A 22,010-nucleotide genomic window follows, 5' to 3' on the forward strand; every position below is an offset into this window, starting at 1 on the left:
CAAAAGAAATAATAGCGTCTTAATTTGTTTCATTGGTGACAATGTGAAATGTGGACTATAGCTTTTGCTTGCTAAAGAACATTTTTGTATTTTATTTGAGCTGAACTTTCTTCTCTTCCCTCACTTTCAAGAAATAGATTTTTTTTTTTTCCAAGAAGCAGCAAACTATGCTGTAACCATTGTTTAGTTGTCTGAACTGTAAAAGGTTTGCCAGGCATGGGCTAGAGGTCACTTCAAAGCGCCTTTGGGTTAATGTCACAGTCCTATCCCCAACCATTTCATGACAGACCATTTCTTGCCAAGGTTCAGCTGTGAATACCTTCCTTCTCTCTCCACATCAGGAACTATAGTGTGTCCACTTGCTGGGAGAAAAGGGGCTTGTTGGGCAGCAGGGGTTGGATTCTACGCTTGACTCCCAGCAGGTTCCACAGTTTTCACATCAAACAGGGCTCTTCCTGAGTGATAACAGAATTCGGCCCCAGTCTTGTAAACCGGTGAGTGTTGTGACCCCTGCTGCAATCAGCTGTGTTTACAAGAGGTGCTCCATGCTTTTGAAGTGTGGGTCCTCATTCGGTAAGGGTGTGTGTCAGCGTTTTTTGGGCTGGTGCTGACGCAGGTTGTCACCTGCAGTGCTGAGAGGGGGGCCGCTCACGGGCGCCTACAGGCTGCGACAGCTGCACTTGCATTGGGGTTCCTCCGATGACCACGGCTCTGAGCACGTCATAGACGGGGTGAAGTATGCAGCAGAGGTAGGACCTATTGTTAATAGTCGTATTCAGTACTAACTGGAATCTGACTGCGCATCTGAACAAATTAACCGTTCTCCCTTTTACAAGTATTTAGCTACAGATTTTTCTCTAAAATCTGCCTATGAAACTTGTGAATATTCATGAGTGTGCAGTGGGATAAATTGCATCTGCCAACAAATGTATCTTTGCAAGTATATACTAACGTGTAATTCACTACTTCAAGCTAGAGCTTTGCTGGTATTTTGGAATGTTTTAAAAATATTTGAGACAAAGCAATCTGTTATTTCCAAATAGGAAGATCTGTTTTCTTCTGATGCTTTTTGACTTTTAGCCATTTGTGGTGCAGCTTAAATTACTAAGTTAGTTTCAGAAAGAATTACTAATGAATAGAAAAACTTGCTGAAAGCAGATTTGATAAAATGACATTCAAAATTAGATCCACCTTAAAACTGATTCAGAGGGGTAAGGAGTATCTTCTCATTTCTGAACATCTGTGCTTTAAAATTTGTGTTTATCTTTGGGATCTGGAAAACAGATGTTTGTTTGTTAAAATTAATGGCTGCTTTAGGCCCTGAAGACTTCTTCAGGTAATAAAAACATGTGAATTCACTATTGATGCTAGTAAATTACCAGCGAATGTTACCTAACTCCTCCCTCCATCTTATTTGAGCCTGCAGTAGGCTTTTCTTGCTTACAGGGCTTTGCCCGTCATGGAGAGAATTCAGGCCGGTATTTTACAGGGTCAGTGTGCACAAACATTGCAGAGATGACTGTGGGTGATGGTTTTTGTTTTGGTTTGGTTTGTTTTTTCCTATTCCTTAGCTACAGCCAAACTGTGTTAGAGCTCTACTGTCTGTGGCCGACTAAACAGACAAATTGTGCTTCCTCAAGTTATTTGTTGGTTAGTTCAAGCACAGACTTTTTACTTTGCTTTTGTTTGAAGTACTCAGTTATTGTCAGGACAAGAAAATCTGGAATGTATGAAATTTTGCTAGAATGTAACCAAAGATATATGGCTGCCATCTGTATCCTTAGCAATGATATCCTTAAGCTCAAGAGAAAAGAAACAGAGAACAATACATTAATTTATATTCAGAGCAAATTATTTGGTTGTTATTTTAAATTAACATTAATGTGCTTAAAAGAATGTCAAAAATTTGCATTCAAAATATGTACCAGCCTCTTTTTTTTTATGGTGCTATGTTACAGATGCTACTTATTTTGAGATCCCACACTGCTGGTTACAGCATTTGTAGCTAGGTGTAGGAGCCACAGATTTTCTGGAAGCAGTTGTGAAAACTTGAAATATATCCTGAAAATACAGCATTGGTGAAAGTAGAATTGAGAAAGATGCCAGGTTGCTGTTTCCACTCCTTTCCAGTACAATGTGCCAAGAGTAGTAAGAGATACATAAAAATAATGTATGCACTGCGTACAATCCAGTCTAAATCCTTGAGCTGATATCTGCATAACCTTAAGATCTAAAAATCTACTTGAGCTGAAGTCTGTGTCAGTAGGTGTTCTATGCACTGTATGTGTGCACGTCCTGTGCTTGGGTTAAACTGTTTATAGTTGCATTATCTGATTAATTTTTTAATGTATTGTGTAGAAAACTCAATTATTTTTCTTTTAGGCTTCATTTAAATGCAAAATAGTGCTTTATAGAAAGTGTGAGTGCATGGAAGCATGGGAGCTGCAATAGGAAGTACTTATATAAAGTTTTCTTTTTCATGTCCATTCCTTTACTTACTGTGTAGTGGAAACTATTTGTAACTTAAAAGCTTGTAAGACTGTGCTGTTGGCAATTTATTGCATTTATAACTGAGGTTTCATTGATTTTTAGTTACATATGGTGCACTGGAATCCAAAACATGGTAATTTTGCTGGAGCTTTGAAACAACCTGATGGTGTGGCTGTTGTGGGCGTTTTTCTGAAAGTAAGTGGCAGATATTCAGTATTTATTATTGTCTATGTTTTCCATCTTTCTCGTTTTCTAGTGCAAAAGCTCCCATTGTTTTTCCCTGCACTGTATCATTTTACAGGAAAGCATTCGAAGCGATGCACAGATTGAAGTCACATATGTCCTTGTGCCCTCCAGATTCCATGCACTAACCCGTTCAGAGCCGACTTCTGGCACCATTCGTGACACCAGTGGCACGTGTGGTATTGAACAGGCGACACAACTTCACGCCTGGGACACTTGCTGGCTTTGTCCCTGGTGGCTGCCCAGCTCTGTGCTGTGTCGTGTGTTGAGTGGAGAGGACAGTCTGCATAGGGAGAGTGTTTCCTGCTGCCCTTTGTCAGTTTGCAGGTGTTGTGTCTGCCCGCCAGAGAGGTTGTGTTGGCTGATTCCCTTCCTTGGTCTCTTGCTGATCCCCACATAAGCTGGGAATCAAAAGGAGGTCAACGAACTTGCCTCGAAACGAAAGAGTTGATGGTGAAAGAAGTTCACTGAACATTTGAACCTTGAAATACAGCAGCTTCATAACAAAATAATACTCTGCTGATATTTTCCAATTGATTTTTTTTTTTATAAACTCAACAGAAAAAAAAAAAAGCAATCCTAGCATCAAATCTGCCTGTGGTCTAGGGCACTGAGAGACACTAACAGGCAGACAACATAATAGTCATAAATTATGCAAGCTTCAGCTGCGTGGCTGTCATTTCACTTGCAGGTGGGCATTTCAGGTCGAACACAGCATCAGAGAATAGCTCTCCTTTTATTGCATTATCACTAGTAAGCTGCATTTGTACAAGCAATAGCAAGTGGATGTAATTAATTTTGCGACAGTGTCCCTGGACAGGGTAGATCCGATGTCATTTTAATTCTGTTACACTGTGAGCCAGCCTGACCTTTTTCTTGTGGTTAGTTTAAACTGAAGGTCAGCGCCTGTCCAGACTCTCCTCTATGACTATGTCCTTCAATTATTCTTCCTTTGTAATTTCTTTTGGTCTATTTTAGGCTAAGGCTTTATCTTGTAAAACGCAATTTACAAAGCGTAAAATTATCTTCCTATTAACCATGCTAAAGTCAGGTAAAAGGTCTAGAAATGTAGGTAGTATCACTATATTTTCTCTGGCCTTTTGCTGTTTCCTTCTTGCTCAGCATAGGAACTGTTGTTTTGCTCTGGGTTTGTCATGTTCTCATGATTGAGTTTTTGAATATTGCTAAACCGGAGATGGAATTATCACCAGAAGAAAAGAATTTAATCTATTTTGGAGCAAGACATGGCAATAACAGCATGTCTTATGCATGCTGCCTTTACTGTTCTGGGATGCAGAGACATGTCAAAACTTCTGGAGGTGCAGAACGTCAGGAACTCAAGTGTAAAGTGACCCTATAGCTTGAGGAGGTCATGACATGAATCTCGTAATGTCTTTCATCAAGTCTGATCTGACTGCGTACGTGCTGCAGAAGGTTTGAAGTGTCTGCAGGGGCTGCAGCTCTTCAGGGTATCCACACTTTGCTAAGTGCTCATACGTCTCACAGTGGCTGTGGGTTTGCTTTCAAACCGGGAGCCAAGGGCTGGGCCCTGGAGGGTGTAGATGACACTGTCTGAGTGCGTAGTTTGTTCCTCAGGCAGTGTGAATGCCTTGTCGAGCCTTTCTATGCATTTTTTAATTGCAAAGTCAGTTACTTGACTGCTATTCCAGATGTTCTTTTAACACGTGTAATTTTGTGTCAGTCTGTACCAGATGCTCTGAGAGAACCGCTGCCCAACTTGACAGGTGGGATGTACTGAATTTCTTTCAAATAATGTGGAACATGATGAAAAAATACAGGACTTGTACTTTGCATTACAGGTTGGAAAAACTCCCAAACCAGAGATGAAGAGAATTCTTGAAGAAATTGATAACATTAAGACTAAGGTATCAAAACAGCTTTTGTGATATAATGTAGGTGAAAAGCAGCAAAAGCAGAAATCAGAAGTTCAGATTAACTCTTTTTGGTGTCATTCTGATACTTAACAGTAGGACCAGAGGTGATATATTGGACTGTGGAGGAGGACACTTTGTTTTACTTAAGTAAACATATAACCCCTCATTTCTGCAAGTATTCTTTTTGTAGGGGATTTTGTGTCAATCCTTGCATGCACAGTTGCTAGTCCTATTGATACCGGTCTGCAAATATGTGCTTGTGTGCAAATACCAAGAAGAAATGAAAAACTTTTTGGATTTGAGGACAACGGTGGCCAAAACAAATCCATGTAACTGAGTCAGAAATTTAGCTAGCCTGAAGTGAGAAGAAACTGATAGGAATGATGGAGCAAGCTCTCAGTCAGCATAAGGGAGACTAAAAACCTCATGAGTTTCAAGATGGAACTGAATTAATTTATAAAAGGGATTACACGGGACAGTTTCTGCACCAGTCTGTCTGTCTTCCTATGATACTAGAACTAGAATAAATAGCATTGGAAGACTATTCTAAATTGGTTTTCAGTTTGATCAATTGTCTAAGGACCAAAGTCCATACCCATTGCATAGATAAAACTACAGAAGAGAGTTCTTTGCAGAAAATTGTGATGCTGCATCTATTGCTATTTAACATTATTTAACATAAACCTAACCCCTGGGTATTGATTAGCAATTCTACTACATTATAAGCTTTATGATTCTAATGATGCTAAAAGAAAAGTCACTTTTTTATTTGACATTTAACATATCACTAGATCACCAGGACTGAATTTTACAAATTTTCTGAGAATTTTTTTCCAAATTTAGTGTTTAATTTATGTGTGTATGTCCTGCCATTGATGTGTGGGTCTGAGCCTGAAATCTGTTCTCCCTCAGAGTCACATTACTTTTATTTTTTCAACCTTTTCTTAATCTTCAGATACAACTCAGTTCCGCTGAGGGAACTGAAAGCAATTTTTTGGCCATTTACACACAGAAGAGCTTTGCCACAGTTAATAGATGTTGATCAATCACCCTGTGAAACACTGACATATAATGATGTCAGGATGGCGGTGATACCCACTCGGTTACATTCTGTATCTGAGACTGCCTAGCTGGAGATTTTATGACTTTTAACAGCAAAAAAAAATAGAAGTCTGATTTCCTACTTAAAGATATTCTCTGTAGTGGCTCTGAGAAAAACAGCAGTTGAAGAAAAGCAGAGAAAGATAGGTGCATATGCAAACAACCATATCCTGTATTTTATCTCTTATTTTCTTTCCTATCATCACATACAGTTTACCAAGATTACTTATTTTTCAGGAAGGATTAATGGGAGCTATCACCAGTATACTTGTCACACATGCAGTTTCAATTGCTGTGATACATTACAGACAGAGGACTTTCCCGGACACTATTGTATTTGCTGAAAAAGCACGGTTTTGTTTGTGAAGTTATTTGCAAACTCAGACTTACAGAATAATTTTGTCAGGAAAATATGTTTGGAGTCTTGATGTTATTCTTTCTACCCATATTTTGTGCAAGGATGTGTGGAAAAGATTTCAGCTCCTCCCACTGCACTTTGTAGAGTGATACTCTATTCCGATCTAGAGAAGATTCTCCAATACAGAAGGAATTGGGAATAATAGATTTTACTTTCCAGAACTGCACCCTAAATACCACTGGAGAACTGAACTTGCTTGTTTAGTTCTTGTTGCCCTGAGGGGACAAGGAAATCTCATCATATGCATGGAGATATTCTCCTGAGTATCCTATCGAATGGAAAATAAAAACTTTTCAGGAAATGCTGTCTGATGCCTGCTGTTCTCCCTTGTCTGGTGATGATCACCTTTAGTTGAAGACACTAAAGATCCACTACTCTTCCAGGAAATACTTTATTTTTTCACATTAAGTGTAATAGTGCCAACAAAAAGATTGAAACTGTCACCATGACAAAGGAATAGGAGCACAGTTTTGGGAGAGATGCAGATTTAAATTCCTTCAGATAGAGGAGAAGGCTGGAATGAATCTGAGATAAATGCCTGGCCACTCTTCTATTGGATCAAAGTGGTACCAGTACCTGCAGTGCCGCAGCCTATGACTTTTATCCCAAATTACTCGAAATAATCCAAATATTTTATAATTCCAGAATAGAAAAATGTAACAATGAATTTGCTTCGGTGCCATAAAATTCAGTTTGTAATTTCTTTTAATTTATTAATGGAATAAAAATATCAGTTTATTAGTGGAATAAAAATGGCATTATTAATTGCAGGGTGAATGCTTGACAGGAAGGAGATTGATCTCTTGGATTAATCTTGATACTTAATTAATTCCTTTATAATAACATAGATTCTGATGTCTTATAAGTTGCATATCCTTAGAGTTACTGCAGAGAATTATTTTGTGTTTCTTTAAGGGGAAAGAAGCTCCTTTTCAGCACTTTGACCCTTCAATTCTTTTCCCCAAATCTCGGGACTACTGGACCTACCATGGTTCCTTCACGACACCCCCCTGTGAGGAATGCATCACCTGGATTCTCCTGAGAGAGCCAATTGAAGTCAGCTCAGACCAGGTAACTCCAGCCAGTTCGTGCTACTGCTTCAGCAGTTCTCAGCAACGTCTCAGTGTGATGATTTGCAAGCTCTATGTTTCCTTGCATTTTTTGATAAGGAAAGCTTTAGCTGAGGGCTGTGAGAAATTGCCTCCAGAATGGACTGTTGAAGTGGGCTGTAAAACTCACCCTGAGAACCAGGCTGTCTTCCTAGACACCTCCTGGAACAGCTTCAGCAGGAGAGTTCTTGGGATCCTGAAAACCTGCATAGGCAGAAGAGCCCCGAGCCACAAAATTCAGCGATCACAGCAGCCTCAGCTCATACTCTGTGCTTCAACATGGAGGGGCAAGTGAGGCTAACACTTAGCTGGTTTCCCAGTTTAAGAAATGGCTGGTCCAGATCTTGACTTCCTAAAAGCTGCCACTGAGAAGGATCAAACTAGCTAGAACCTGCAAACCTGAATGTTGATACAAATTAATGTACTAATTGTATTCATATAGCTCAAATGTGCCTTTACACAGGGAAAAGAATGGAGACCAAGTCTGGGTGCGGTGATGTTCTTTTTAGTTCTTGTGTTAAAACTTTTGGTTATTTATACGATTTCCTGCCTCAGCAGTACGAGTCAGGGTATAGCCCTTGTACTGATTTGGCTGTTTTCAGAACAGATGTATTTTGCATTCTGATGGAAGACCAACGATTAACAAAGCAACACTGGATTTAAATTAATTTGGAGAACAACAGCTAAGTGCTGAATTAATGACTGAACTGAATCATCCAGTTGGCAAACATTTCTCTGCCTTACAGAACAAAGTACAAAATTCTGCAGAGCAGCTTTTTCTATCAGAATACCTTTACGGATAGCCATATTTTCACAAGGGATTTGACTGCAGCCCCGCTCCAGCAGGGGCACAGGAGGCCACTACTCTTTTTCTGCATAGTGCGTGTGGATCAGGGAAAAATCCAAAAGAAGCCCAGGTGAGAGTCAGGCGATGCACTCTTCTTTGCATGAAGAGTGTAAAGATCCACAGAAGCAGTGCCAGCTGTTGGGCTGCAGTGATCTGTACCAATAATCTCTACCAATATGATTGTCATTATATCAGAAAATTCCTTTACTGTCTGAGAGTTTGTTCGAGGCATCAAGGTCCACACTGCTTCCGGGTGAATTCACGTGGACACTTGAATTTTTCTTCTTTGCAGATGGCAAAGCTCCGTAGCCTTTCCAAGAACGGTGAGAACGAACCTGTGAATCCACTGGTTGATAACTGGCGCCCACCTCAGCCTGTGAAGGGCAGGATAGTGAGAGCCTCGTTCAAGTGAAGTCTCAAGTCTCGCTCTGCTGAACCCGAGTGAGAAAATCCCTGCATCCCAAAGTGTAGTTAGTTTTTGCTGTCTACTGCTTTTCCTCTGGAACCAGATCTGTGTTTCTCAGCTTGAAATTCTGAGTGGTAAAACTGAATCTGATTTTGAAAGCAGAAAAAATACTGTATGCAAATACTAACCTTAATAAGGGAATGTGAGATATACGTGATTTTTTACCACAAATGCCTCAGCATTTGTGATAGTGTCACTTCTCTGCCATGTGGTCTTGGAAGAAAAATGGGGTCAGTTTCAATATTTAAAATTAATTTCAAAAGAAATGTCGTAAAAGCAGAAAAATGAACCAGTAGTTCAGGAAAGCAGAAATAACAGTGGGTCAAGAGTACATGAACAGGAGGTAAAACACCCACCCCTGCAGCATCTCTAATAGCGATCTTCCTCAGATATCCCACCTCCAGTGCAAACACCCAAAGAATAAGTTCCTCTTTAACATGCCAGATTTTTACTTCACTTTCTTGTTCAGAGTTTGTTATCCAAGGTTAGATTAGTATTCTGGGGATACCATCAGGTGTACTCAGCTTCTGTATGTGAAGATCCCTTACTGTTATTTCAGCATTTGCTGTCTTTGCTATGTCCTGCTGCTGCCCATCGATCTTTTCTTCTCTCACTGCTGCTGTTACTTCACCCATTCACCTGTAGAGTGCTGCTGCTTTCATATTGCCTTGTACTTTGTATATCAGCTTTAGGACTGCTAAGAGGGAAGTGCCTTTCTTCTGCGCTCTATGTTACCTCCTAGGATGATGAATTTTTAGTTTTGATGCTCTGCCTCTTTTTTTTTTTTTTTTCACTTTTGACATCTTAGTCTGCGTTTTAATGATTTCACCCATTAGGGACTTTGTTGCATATGGAGACGGTCTTTGTGCATGACTCATGTATTATTTGTCTTCCCCAATACTGAAAAATCCAGGTTAAGTCACCTGAGTGTTTGTTTATCATGACTCCGTGTAGCTAGAGACTCTTATGTGGAGTCTGTTCAGCTTTGTTACTTTCTGGTGAGACATGTCAGCTCATACATATGACTCGAGTAAGGAATCCCTGGCAGATACTAACACCTCAATCATCATCATTGGTGGATGACAGATTTGACATGAGTTGGCAATGTGTATTTGCAGCCCAGAAAGCCAATCGTATCTTGGGCTGCATCAAAAGGAGTGTGGCCAAGAGGTCGAGGGAGGTGATTCTGCCCCTCTGTTCCAGTCTCATGAGACCCCACCTGGAGTCCTGCATCCAGCTCTGGAACCCTCAGTACAGGAAAGACATGGACCTGTTGGAGAGGGGCCAGAGGAGGCCACCAAGGTGATCAGAGGGCTGGAACAGCTCTGCTGTGAGGACAGGCTGAGAGAGTTGGGGTTGTTCAGCCTGGAGAAGAGAAGGCTCTGAGGAGACTTTATTGTGGCCTGTCACTACTTAAGAGGGGTCTCTAAGAAAGACAGGGACAGACTTTTCAACAGGGCCTGTGGCAATAGGATAAGGGTTAATGGTTTTAAACTAAAGGAGGGGAAATTCAGGCTAGATGTGAGGAAGAAATTTTTTGCACTGAGGGTGGTGAAACACTGGCACAAGTTGCCCAGAGAGGTGGTAGATGCCCTATCCCTGGAGATGTTCAAGGCCAGGCTGGACGGGGCTCTGAGCAACCTGATCTAGTTGAAGATGTCCCTGCTCATTGCAGGACTGTTAGACTAGATGAGGTTTGAAGGTCCCTTCCAACCCAAACTATTCTATGATTCTATGATCTTCCCTTGTCCTTCATCAAGTACCATCTAGTCTGAACCCACATGCAGAGTATGTGAGTGAAGACCTGCTATGTTATATTCCCCATCAGGGTGATTGTTCAGTATTGTACATACAGGAGACTGGATGGTCACAGTTGGTGCACAAAGCCTTCTGCAAATGAAGCTTCTGGATTCTCTGTATTCCTCTAACTGATCAGTAGGTGGCGGAGAGCATTCTTCTGGAGATGTTGCTACAAACATATTTACAGCAACATTTATAAGGGATATTTCGAAGTCTGAAAAAAGCAGGATTACAAATAGCTAGAACAGGCATTTCCCAGTTCTCCTTCACTATTTCACTCTTCACCTTTACTAGAAAAATGGTGATCCAACAGGGAAGTAATGAATTAGCAACATTGGACAAATTCTGCTGTTATTACCAGCACAATTCAGGAATGAAACTGAAGGCAGAGTTGATCCTTTGTATTCATTTGGAAATGTTCAAAGAATTGCCAAATTCCCATTGAGAATTAATATTTCAGTTTATTAGAAGAGCATTTTGCTTAGTATAAAGCAGTTTCATTTTAAAAAACAAGTTACTGTCAGCAGAAACGAAAGTTTTGATTGAATCCTGTTTACAAATGTTTTGGCATTGGCTTAATCTTATCAGAAGATCAGCTTTTGATATTACAAGTGCAGCACTTGCAACAGTATTGATTTTGAGAGTCTCTTAGATCGTCTTTAAACTCCTGAATCTGCACATCTTCTCAACACAGAAAAATGTTTCTACAGAAAGCTCATAAGCAACATTTTTTTCTACTGTACTATGTCTTACATGTAAAAGTTCCTCTCCTATCCATATGCAGTTTATCTTGGTGTTGAGAAAATTTCAACACAAATAACTGAGACAAGTTTGAGTCTTTCTACCTAAAAGCCATTGACTGTGATGTTTTAATCTGTTGTTATTGGGGCAATGAAACAGGATTAGTTGCCTGCACTTGAAATAACAGTGTTTGTGTCCTCAGAGAACAAATAAATTGAGTTACATAAAAAATTGATTTCTGGTTTTATTTCTAATGCTGAGTGATGACGGAAGTAACAAGAACTTATTAGAAAACCTTGCTACTCTTCTCTTCGATACATATGATTGTAATACAATACACTTTTTAAGCAAGCAAATTAAACGTGTTAAAGTGAAATAATATCTTAATTGCTCACAAAATCCGACAGAGTGTGCTTTGCTTTATTTGCATGTTTCGTCTACTGCTTTTGAAAGACAGAATAGATAGAAGTTCATCAACTACTGACATAGTTTGGGTTCCAACACCAAACACGTGCTTTGTATGTCAGCCCAAGGGAAAATAGATTCTGAAAGATATATTATTCTGTCATGGCATTTGCTCTGATTCCATTCTGTCTCCAAACTACTACTACACAAAAGCAGCAACCTCATTGCAAATGTGCTTTAAACTTTTGTTTTTCTCTTGAAGAATAAAGCATACGTAGTTTTGTTCCATTGCATTTCTCCCTTTGATGAATAGTGTAGCTCAGTATTGATTACCTTGGTAACAGACTAAGAATATGTTATGTGGACTCTAATTCTGCTGTCTCATCCATCTTAAATAGAGAAAAAAGCCTCTGGGCACTTGTGAATTTAAAAAAAAAAAAAAAAAAAAAATTACCCTAATCAGTGTGGTACACTAAATCCTTGATTAATTTAATGTATATAATGCATATATTAATTTCAGCAGGGCAGGCAAATGATTGAAATGAATTACCACCTGTTAGGTTTTCACAGACAGAAACCCTCCCAGCTTCCCACACTTCACAAGAGCAATTACAAGAAAATCGAAAGCTTATTCCTATAGTTTCAAAGCCTTTTTATTAACTGAAACAAGTTTCCCACCAGCTGTGGCCATCTTTCAGTCGGATGTAAATTCATAACTGAACTGTGAATTCCTGGTAGGACCTCAAGTGTACAACCATCTGTGGTGTCGTGGTTTAACCCCAGCTGGCAGCTAAGCACCACGCAGCCGCTCACTCATCGCCCCCCAGCAGGATAAGGAAGAGAATTGGAAGGGTAAAAGTGAGAAAACTCGTGAGCTGAGATAAGAACAGTTTAATAATTGACATATTATTGGATTGAAAAGGAAAATAACAGCAATGAAACCCAAGAAAGGCAAGTGATGCAAATGAAAACGGTTGCTCACCACGAACCAACCGATGCCCAGCCTACATCCCTGTATTGCCAACACTGTTTCCAGCACAAATCCAAAACACAGTGCCATAAAAGCTACTGTGAAGAACATTAACTCTATCCCAGCGAAGACCAGCACACATGGTTATGCATTTCTACTACAAAATGAAAAGAGTATATATTATTTTTACTGTACCTCAAAGAAAGACTCTCCTGGATATGCTTGCTGGTGTTTCTTTGCTGAGTAATCAGAGTTAACGAATGTTCATACTGTCTGTTTAGCAAAATAAAACAATACTTACTTCTTCCTGTGGCATTTTTTCCCCATGCCTCAGCAAAGGAAGCAGCTATAATATGTGTTCTGCTTCATCTATCTGCCTTTCATCTCAATTTGTCAATATTGCAGCACGAAGCATGTATTCAGAAATCATTTTATTTCCAAACCCAAGAATTTAATAGAACATATTTTAACATTTCCCACCCCCCAAAAAAAAGAGTACAGCTAATGTACAGGTAACGATGAATTACACATCAAATTGGACTTACCTTTTCTTTAAGAACATACTTTTTATAGTATCTTCAATTTAGGGCTGCTGTACATGTTGATCTGCAAAAATGTGCAACAAAATGAAATGGACCTGTCCAGGGTTATCTATGAGGGAGAGACGGAAAGGCTGTAAAGGTTTATGTTATTGAGACACAGAAACAGATTTGAATACAGGATGGAGATGTTGTGATATTACTAGGAAAATAAACACCAACAGAGTACTGCTGTTATAGAAAATTTTAACTTCCTATGTTTGAACCAGACAGCAAAATACTTGCAAGAATGTGTAGAATCTACTTAATCCTGTATGTAATAAATCCCGGATTTCTTTATCAGTTAATCATTAAATCAACAGGAGATGATGTGCTATGCAACTGTAGTTTGGATTTCAGCGAACAAGTGCGCTTGTTCTTGAAATGACTTTTGCATTGATTATTGCAAGTTGCTGCCATTCAAATTAAAAGAAGAACAAGCAAAATTGTATTTTGAAAGCTTTTGATTTCAAAAAGGCAAATATTCAGTATTTGTGTAAATAACAAGTCCATGCACTTAAATGAGGAAACCACATGCTGTTCTTTAAAGGAAAAGCTTCTGAAACCTCTGGAACTTACATTGCAAAGCACACAAAAGGAACTCTGCACTTACTGGTGAATAATGACCAAAAAGGCTGTTGGGAGTAAGTGGCAGTAGGAAACAAAAAGGCAAATCATTAGCCAAGGAAGGTCTATCTTTGATGTCAGAGATCAGATAAGTAAAGTGAACTTTGTCAGAAGTCATGTCGAATTTTACTTTTGAAAAAAATACATAGTAGATGGAAAATCAGCCATGAGAAAGGAAGATGGAGAAGAAAGAAATGCAGGTTCTACGCAATCAAGATGAGGCAAAGATAACCTAAGTCCATGGTCTAAATGAAGACCTCACTGAAGGATGACTGTGAATAACATGGGTGCAAATGAAGAAGGATTGATAGGAACATATATGAGAATATGAGAATGAAAACGATCATTGAGTGAGTTGATAAATTAAGCAGGACAGTAGAGCAAACCTGATCCAGTTGAAGGAATTGTCTCTGCTTCAGAAAACTGAAAAGATTGGCATAATAAATGGCAACATTTCTGTTAAGAACTCTGTTTAACAAAGATCTCCCTGGAGACAGTATCCTGCCTTTGTAGGAAAAATCCCACAGGAAGGTCAGGAGTGGTGATGCCCTCAGGTCTGCAGGAGAAGCGGTTGCTCTACTGAACGACAGCTGGACTTAGCACAAGCAGGAGCACTTACACAGAACCGTGTCTCCACGGGAATACTTGAAGTAAGTCTCACTGCTTGTGCCATTAATTTTCCAGGCCAGACATCTACATTAACTCCCACTTTTCCAGTTCTGCCATGCCACTGGTATGCAGAGAATGTGGTAGGTGTTAGGGAAAAATATGCTTTTGCTGAATTTGAGTAGCACACTGGCACTATTTGCTGTTATTAGGATCTCGTACATCTGTCAGAGAATTGTTGAAGAACTCAAAACTCCTTCCTGGAGTTAGACCAGCTTCCTCGCTGAGCGGGACCAGTGGGACCATGGTCCCTCAGACCTGTATGGTGGTGATATCAAACCTTTACTGGATTAAGATTTTTAATTCTTCCAATTCCTCCCAGTATTTTTTTTTTTTTTTTTTACTGACATTCTCACTATCCATCCTACCTTTACCCCATAGACAATGCAAGCATCCTTACTGAAAAATGAAGTGAAGGATGTTCTTGCTGGATTTCTGATGTTCATTTTCCATAGTCCACAGGGTGGAGCCCGTTCCTCAACATCCGCGGTTCTGCCACCACTTGCAGCTCACAGGAGGCCTGAGCTGACAGACAGTGCAGATCCCTCTAGTCCAGTAGGAGTAACTAAAGAAGCATTGAAACAAATGCAGTTTGTTCTTGAGCTATAAGATCCTGTGTTTAAATAAATGTTGACAGTAATGGACTTGTGTCCATTGTATCCATTTCTACGTAAAAAGCATGTTTATGCACGCAAAGCCTCTGTATAGTAGTGCTTTTGCTTCTATAGGCTGAGAAAAGTACAGCTAGGATCTGTAATGCCATTCCTAAAGTCCCAAAGAATCCTATCACAAGGTAAGAGGAGTTACAGATGGAAATCTCTCACTGATATGCACCAAATTGGTTGCTGGTTTCAATAATCATGAGGTCAGAACTGCAGGACAAGTTGTTCTGCCTACTAGTGATAAGCTGTCTGATTATCTGTTTCAGTCTACATATCCCTTTTCTTTCTGTATGCGATGTCTCAATCATCCTTCATGGTTATGATAATTTCCCCGCTGAATTAAAAAACAAAGACGTTTCCATTAAAGTTGGTTTCTTTCAGAGAACAGTGATTTTCTTTTTTTTTTTCTTAACACTGCAGGCTGCCAGCCATGAAGTGCTAATTTAAGAGCTCCCACAGCATTGGGCATTGTCTGTGTAATAAATCTCTATTGGAGAAAGAGTATAATCAAGGAATAATTTTTCTTGTCAGATACCACTGAGCAACAGATGGCATCAGTGTCTGCAGCATACCCAAATTTATAGCTAAACAAATGCTACTGACCCCTGAATAAACAGATGAAATTTGATTTGTTGCCCAGTAGTGTGTAAGACCTATAAATGAAATACTGATTTCATTGTGTCTGTTCGGAAAGGTGATGCGAGTGTAGAAACAATACTTTCCATGCCTAATGTCTTAGAGCACTTTGCTATAACTTCCACCACTGAAAAAATCTGAAAAAGGTGTAGAGTCAGTGTAATCTGAGTAAAGCTGAGGATATGGAACATGTCTTCTTTTAAAGAAGTAATCCTGCTAGGACTGATTAAAGAGAATATGGGATGTTATTAATTAACAGCGCAAATAATTACATTCTTATACTGTTGTCCATCACAGACTATTTCAAGGCCCTGAAGTCCCATAAAATATTTTGAACACTCACAATCAGAGTTCCTATAGGTGCTTTCAATAGCCTTAAAAAAACAAAAATAAAAATATTTGCATCTCCTCCTCCTCTTAGAGGTGATGTGGAGTGAAGGTCTAATGCAGAGAATCTTGCCTGGCATTTCTTTGTAAGAGCAACTTCTTGTTGGACCCTGATTGTGACCTTTTACGCATGGACATGATCTGAGTTACACGTAGTTTTGCTTTCTGTTGGTTTATATTCCAATTAATTTGAACTTTTGATGGTTAACATATAATAGTATAAAATAATTAAAATTATATTAATTAAATTTAATAAAAGCATTGCCAGCCAATAGTCATTTTTGGAAACCTGACAAAATCTGCTGCTCATGCTACTTTGCTGAGCTTGGCTGTCCTCGTTATTCTCTGTCATTGGTGCTGGAAGGAGGGTGTTCACTTGTCACAGGATCTGACTGAAGGGCTAGCCATTTTTAAATGTTTCTGGTATCCTCTTGCTCTGTAATTCTCTAAATGCTGAACAAAATTCAACACTACACTAGAGTTCTCCTTTTTTTTTAATTTTTAATTGTTGTATTGAAATGTCTTTAATCAGGAAATGAAGTCCCGTGATTCAGATTTGCCTGGAACAGCCTCACAGCAACATTTAGGCAACACTCCACATAGAACCATAGAGCTTTACGTTAAACAGTGAATTCATTTCTTAATACTTGCATTTGTATCTTCATATTATGGAATTGTAAGGTCCAGTTCATGACGTGCCTGTTCAAGTGAGTAACCTCTTCACTTGGCAATATTTACTGTGACTGAGCTGTTGAATAGAAGACATCCTCTGAAACTTGTTACCTGGATAGACATTATCACTTTAAGTGCACACACTTCCCTGTCAGCAAGGCAATTCAATAATACCTTATGTGACAGGAAAAGGAGTTGATTAAGTCCATTTATGCATGCACAGAGAAAAGTTTGTAACTGGTAAATAAGCATCATAGCAATGCATGGTTATAACTAGTCAGAAGAAGACAAGCTGTTGAACATCTCCTTGTCTCAGCTTCTGACTTTTACTGACTGGTCTGTCAGATGCATAAAAAATGTCAAGCTTCCCCAGCTGAAATGGTGGAGCTAATATATGGAACATTCACATAATCTTAAACTAGGATGTGGAGTTTTGCCAAACAGCCCAGATGGACAGGGCACAGGGCAGTATTACCTGCAGAAACCTTTCCCATCTACTCCTTGCACTGGGAATCTCTGTACAAACCATCTATCCTGTTAGTATTTATTGGAATTTATTATTTGATTCTATTTTTTTCCATCACTATATGGACACTTAGTTAGAGCATACAAATAACTTTGTTATTTACAATTATTCCATTTGGAATATGCTCCGGGTTGCACCTGGGGAAAGAAATGTCTCAGCCTTTGCCATAACAGAAGCTAAGTCCATCTCCATAAACATAATTATACTGGCCACAGCCCAAAACCCCTCTCACGTTTCCAAAATTATCTATGGCTCAGCATTATGTATCCAGCATCAGGTCTTGCTGTGGACAAGGTTCCCCTTGTGCTTTTCTATGTGTGTGTACTTGATAAGACCAACAGTATATTTCACCAGTCTGTCTCAATGGTTATGTGTCTCACTGCTTGACTTGTGCCATTACAGTCTCTAGCAGCAGGCTCTGTTCTAGAGTTTCATCTTTTTTTTTTCTTTAAATTTTGGAGGGATTTTTGGAGGCCCTTCCACCATCAGTCTTTCTCTTGGTGATGTTTTCTTGCTTACTTATGTCTGGTCTGAAAATGCGTGTTTCCCTTTGCACGGGTCACTGCAGGTTGCAAACTGTGCTGGAGCAGCAAATACAGACTTGTTGGATTTTTTCGAAGAAGCAGGCAGATGAAGAGTTACCAGACTTGTTGGAGCACTTTATGAGCTCCTTGCACTATGCACCAGTCTGGCTGACCCATCTCATGGGTAGACTTTTGAAGATGAGATCTTTCTATGGAAACACATGTTTCTGGCTTATCTTGCATTAGCATCTCCACTACTGTAGTGATATAAGCTGTTATCCCAAACCTAATGGGGTCCTCTGCCCATCTAGTAATATATTTCTTGAGCATGTTTTGGTTGTCCAACCCAGCCTGCTGTATATTCAATGAAACCAACCTGTTGACTCTGGCAACTAAACATGGGCAATGTGTGTGTGTGTGTGAATGTGAGCGCATGCAGAAGCAAATATTTTCCAGGGCTTTGAAAGGAATTGAAAGGTAGAAGGCAAAACAATGCAGTCGACAAAAGTGGCTGGATGGCATTCAGAAAGTATCCAAATGAGCTCACAATTATGTGTTGTAGCTGCACTGCATTGCAAAGTGGGTAGACAGGAACATATGCTGAAATATGGCAAGTGTTTTAGCCAGCGTTCCAGCCAAGAGTGCCAATACATTTTTAACATTCACCTAGATGTGTTTACTTGGGGTTTTTTTCCTAGTTCATCCACATATAAAAACCTTTACCTAAGAATGTGACAAAATTACTGACAAAATTTGCATTTTTTTTCTTGTTTCAGTGGAGATTTTTGTACCTGTGGGCTTTTAAACAATATAAGTGGTGGAGCAGAGTATGCCATAGCAGCTCTGGGATTTTGTAGATAAGTACCAATAAAAATAGAATAAATCTGGGCAGAAAGAGATTTTATAGAGCTAGCTACTCTTAGTCTGTAAGTATCAGATTCTGCTCTTTGACAACAGAAACTGTGGAAAAAAATAGGAATTGTGACATAACAACAACATAATTTAATTCAGTATGTCGTTCTTTTTATTTTGGCACACAAAGATGTGGCTGTTGTTAGGTTTCCATTCATGCCTCCCATGTTTTCCATAGCCTGGCATGAATTTCAGTGAAGTGGAAGGCATATGACAAGCTGGCTTCTTGGCTGTGACATGTCACACCAACAATGGCATGCTCAATGAGAAGCACCGTGTGAATGTCTTTTGCACACTGCCAGGCATGCTATGCCAAATCAGCTGCAAAACAATATGATGCTTTCTGCAGCTTCTTTTTTGTTGTATTATTTTCCACAAATTCCTAATTAAAATCGAATGGATGTTATATTATTATTTGTACTAGGCACAAAACAATCATTCTAAAACTGTTCTGTGAAATGGTGCAATTGGATGAGGAATGGTGCAATCTGACAAGGAATTACTGGAGGGAGTCCAGTGGTGGGCTACAAAGATGATGAGGGGTCTGGAGCACCTTTCTTATGAGGAGAGACTGAGAGAGCTGGGTCTATTCAGCCTGGAGAAGAGAAGGCTGAGAGGGGATCTCATCAATGTTTATAAATATCTCCAGGGTGGATGTCAAGAGGATGGGACCAGACTCCTTTCAGTGGTGCCCAACGACAGGATGAGGGGCAATGGGCACAGACTGAAGCACAGGCGGTTCCATCTGAATATGAAGAAAAACTTCTTTACTTTGAGGGCGACAGAGCACTGGAACAGGCTGCCCAGAGAGGTTGTGGAGTCTCCTTCTCTGGAGACATTCGAAACCCGCCTGGACACATTCCTGTGCATCTGCGCTGGGTGAACCTGCTTTAGCAGGTGGGTTGGACTAGATGATCTCCAGAGGTCCCTTCCAACCCCAGCCCTTTTGTGATTCTGTGATTCTGCAGGCAGGCACTGATGTGAAGCAGAATTAAACCAGGCACGTCTTAGCCTGTGCTCCTGGCTGAACAAATCCAGCACTCCCAGCTTCTCCTTGCTTGTTGTGCGCTCCAGCCGTCTGACTGTCATGCTGGCACTCGCAACACTCGTTCAATGTCTTTCTTGTACTAGCAGGCTCAAAATTGGACTCCAGAAGCAGTTGCACAAGTACTGAAGACATGGAAATTATCATTCCCATCAACCTGCTGGCTACACTCTTGTTGCTGCAGCTCAGTGTGTATCACAGCAAGGGCACACCACTGCCTCATGTCCCATTCACCGTCCACCAGGATCTCCGAGTCCTCCTGTGCACAGCTGCCAGTTGGCCCCGCGCACGTCCTGGTGCTGGGAGGTTGTTCCCCCCCAAGTGCAAGGCTTTGCACTGCCCCTGTGGAACTTCATGAGGTTCCTGTCAGCCCATTTCTCCAGCCTGTCTGGGTTCCCCTGGATACCAGCCTGGGATTTCATCCTTGAACTTGCCGGGGTTGTATTTTGTGCCACTGTTCAAGCCATTGAAGTTTGCCAGTAAATAAATGAAATTTCACTCCAGGACAATAATGTATACTCTACCAAATCTTGTTCATAGTACCAGCTACCTTCATTTCATTTAAATTAGCATAAACTCTTTGACTTTCCTCTTTCTTTTTGATCACAGATGTACTAAATTTCAAGAATGGGGACTCTGTATCCTGGAGGATTGTACCCATGCATTAGTGCTTTTACAGGACGTACTTATTGTCTTTCCATTGGTTTTTCTTGCTTCTCCACTCACAGACGTTGCAAGCTGCCTTTCTTTTCTCCTTTCTTTTCTATGGACTCCTGGAAACCAGCCTGTCTTCTGTCATGCAAATAATTATTGTGCCACAAATCCTTTTCTGTCTTTTTCTTCACTGCTCCTTCCTGTTCAGCCCCCTTTCTCTTTTCTGCTTGCCCCAGGAATTTATATCAGTCTCCGTTATCCTTTTCCCATACTCAGCTCCTGTTCTCCTTATAGCAAGGGCTCCATATGTCGCTTGCTTGGGCTATTCTCTGCCACACAATAGAGGTTTCATCTCTCTCTTCTTCCCTTTATTTCCCTCTTCTTTTTCCCTGCTCAGTCAATAAATCACCCAGTGATTTATCAGTAAATATGCCTAATTGGGAAGACGACTGGGGAAAACATTCAGTTTATAGCTGGGCAGCGTAGTATTAACTGGCGCGACCAGCTGGCTGTTTATTCGACCTGCCGAGAAGCGCAGGGGAGTTTGAGCTGCCGGGGTGCTGCGGTGCCAGCCGCTCCACAGTTATCACATTACTTACGAGCAGACAGACAGAGAAATGTCATCAAGATGATGTCATAACACCCAGCCAACTGGGCTTTGTGATGCTGATCCCAACGCATTTTTAAAATATGCTGCGGTTCTGAGGTCAGATCTTTCTAGGCTAGTTTACATGTATAAAGTGGCATGAAATGCCTCCCTTTTGTCAGCAAGACATCTCCCTCATATTTTTATTCTATTGCATATATGCGTTTTCCACACATACTGAATAACATGCCTACTCTACAAATACCTGTAGCACTGTAGCTCACCAGCAGTTCAGTAAGAGGACTTTCCTAGTAGCCAAAAATACTGGAATTTTATCCTCCTCAGACACCTTTCATGTATAGATATGAGACTAATACAACACTTTCTGACTATATCCTTTTGAAAAGCAGTGTTTCATTCACTCCCTTAAAAGATAACATCATTTCTAGTAGCAATATTTCTGTTTATTTTTGAAGATAAAATTTGAAATCCTCATTTCTATCTACATTTTATCACCAATACATCCCTATGCTGAGTCTCAATAACGAAATGAAAAATGGGAAAAATATTTTCTACTTAATATTTCTTAAGCCAATTACTTTTCTGGGTGTCACCAGCCCATTTTTGAGGTTTTTTGGGGGATTATATTAAATAACAGTCAAACAACTAAGTATTTGTGCATCTTCCTTTCTTCATGTAAAATTATAGCTAACTTTGCCAGCAGCTGATAGCCATTCTTGTGAAGTATGACTTCTTTGCTCTCTTCTGGTGATCCACAAAATATCCAGAGGACTTTCAGCTCTCACATTGTCTCTGCTTAAGCTGTTACATATACTCACCACCAAACTTCACATTTGAAGGCTCTGGATGCAATCTCTGAAGATGGTGGGAAGCACCTGCTGTAGTCTCAGTTCTTACAATTTGGGAACCACAGATGGGTTGGATAACTTTCGCACAGATCTCTTAATCTGTTCCTTCTGCTCTGTATTCCATTTTGTAAATACTATATGAAAAGTTTATTTTGGGGTGAAACAGATGCAAATGTGTGAG

General features: G+C 40.0%; 1 protein-coding gene across 2 annotated transcripts in view; it reads left to right on the plus strand.

Moving 5' to 3' along the window:
* Positions 1-22,010, plus strand: part of LOC135986116 (carbonic anhydrase 3-like) — a 48,295-nt gene that overhangs the window by 2,829 nt on the left and 23,456 nt on the right. The window contains exons 3-7 of one of the 2 annotated variants that reach the window (XM_065629926.1): positions 631-749; positions 2,593-2,685; positions 4,554-4,619; positions 7,063-7,218; positions 8,396-11,803. The exons of the other annotated variant lie outside the window; for it this stretch is intronic. Of the exons in view, the coding sequence (XP_065485998.1) occupies positions 631-749; positions 2,593-2,685; positions 4,554-4,619; positions 7,063-7,218; positions 8,396-8,515 (554 nt within the window). The 3' untranslated portion in view covers positions 8,516-11,803. Of the gene's footprint in view, positions 1-630; positions 750-2,592; positions 2,686-4,553; positions 4,620-7,062; positions 7,219-8,395; positions 11,804-22,010 lie in introns of those variants that run through there. 2 annotated transcript variants of the gene reach the window in all.

This window comes from Caloenas nicobarica, chromosome 2, assembly GCF_036013445.1.
Source record: "Caloenas nicobarica isolate bCalNic1 chromosome 2, bCalNic1.hap1, whole genome shotgun sequence".
In the NCBI taxonomy this organism is placed as follows: Eukaryota; Metazoa; Chordata; class Aves; order Columbiformes; family Columbidae; genus Caloenas; species Caloenas nicobarica.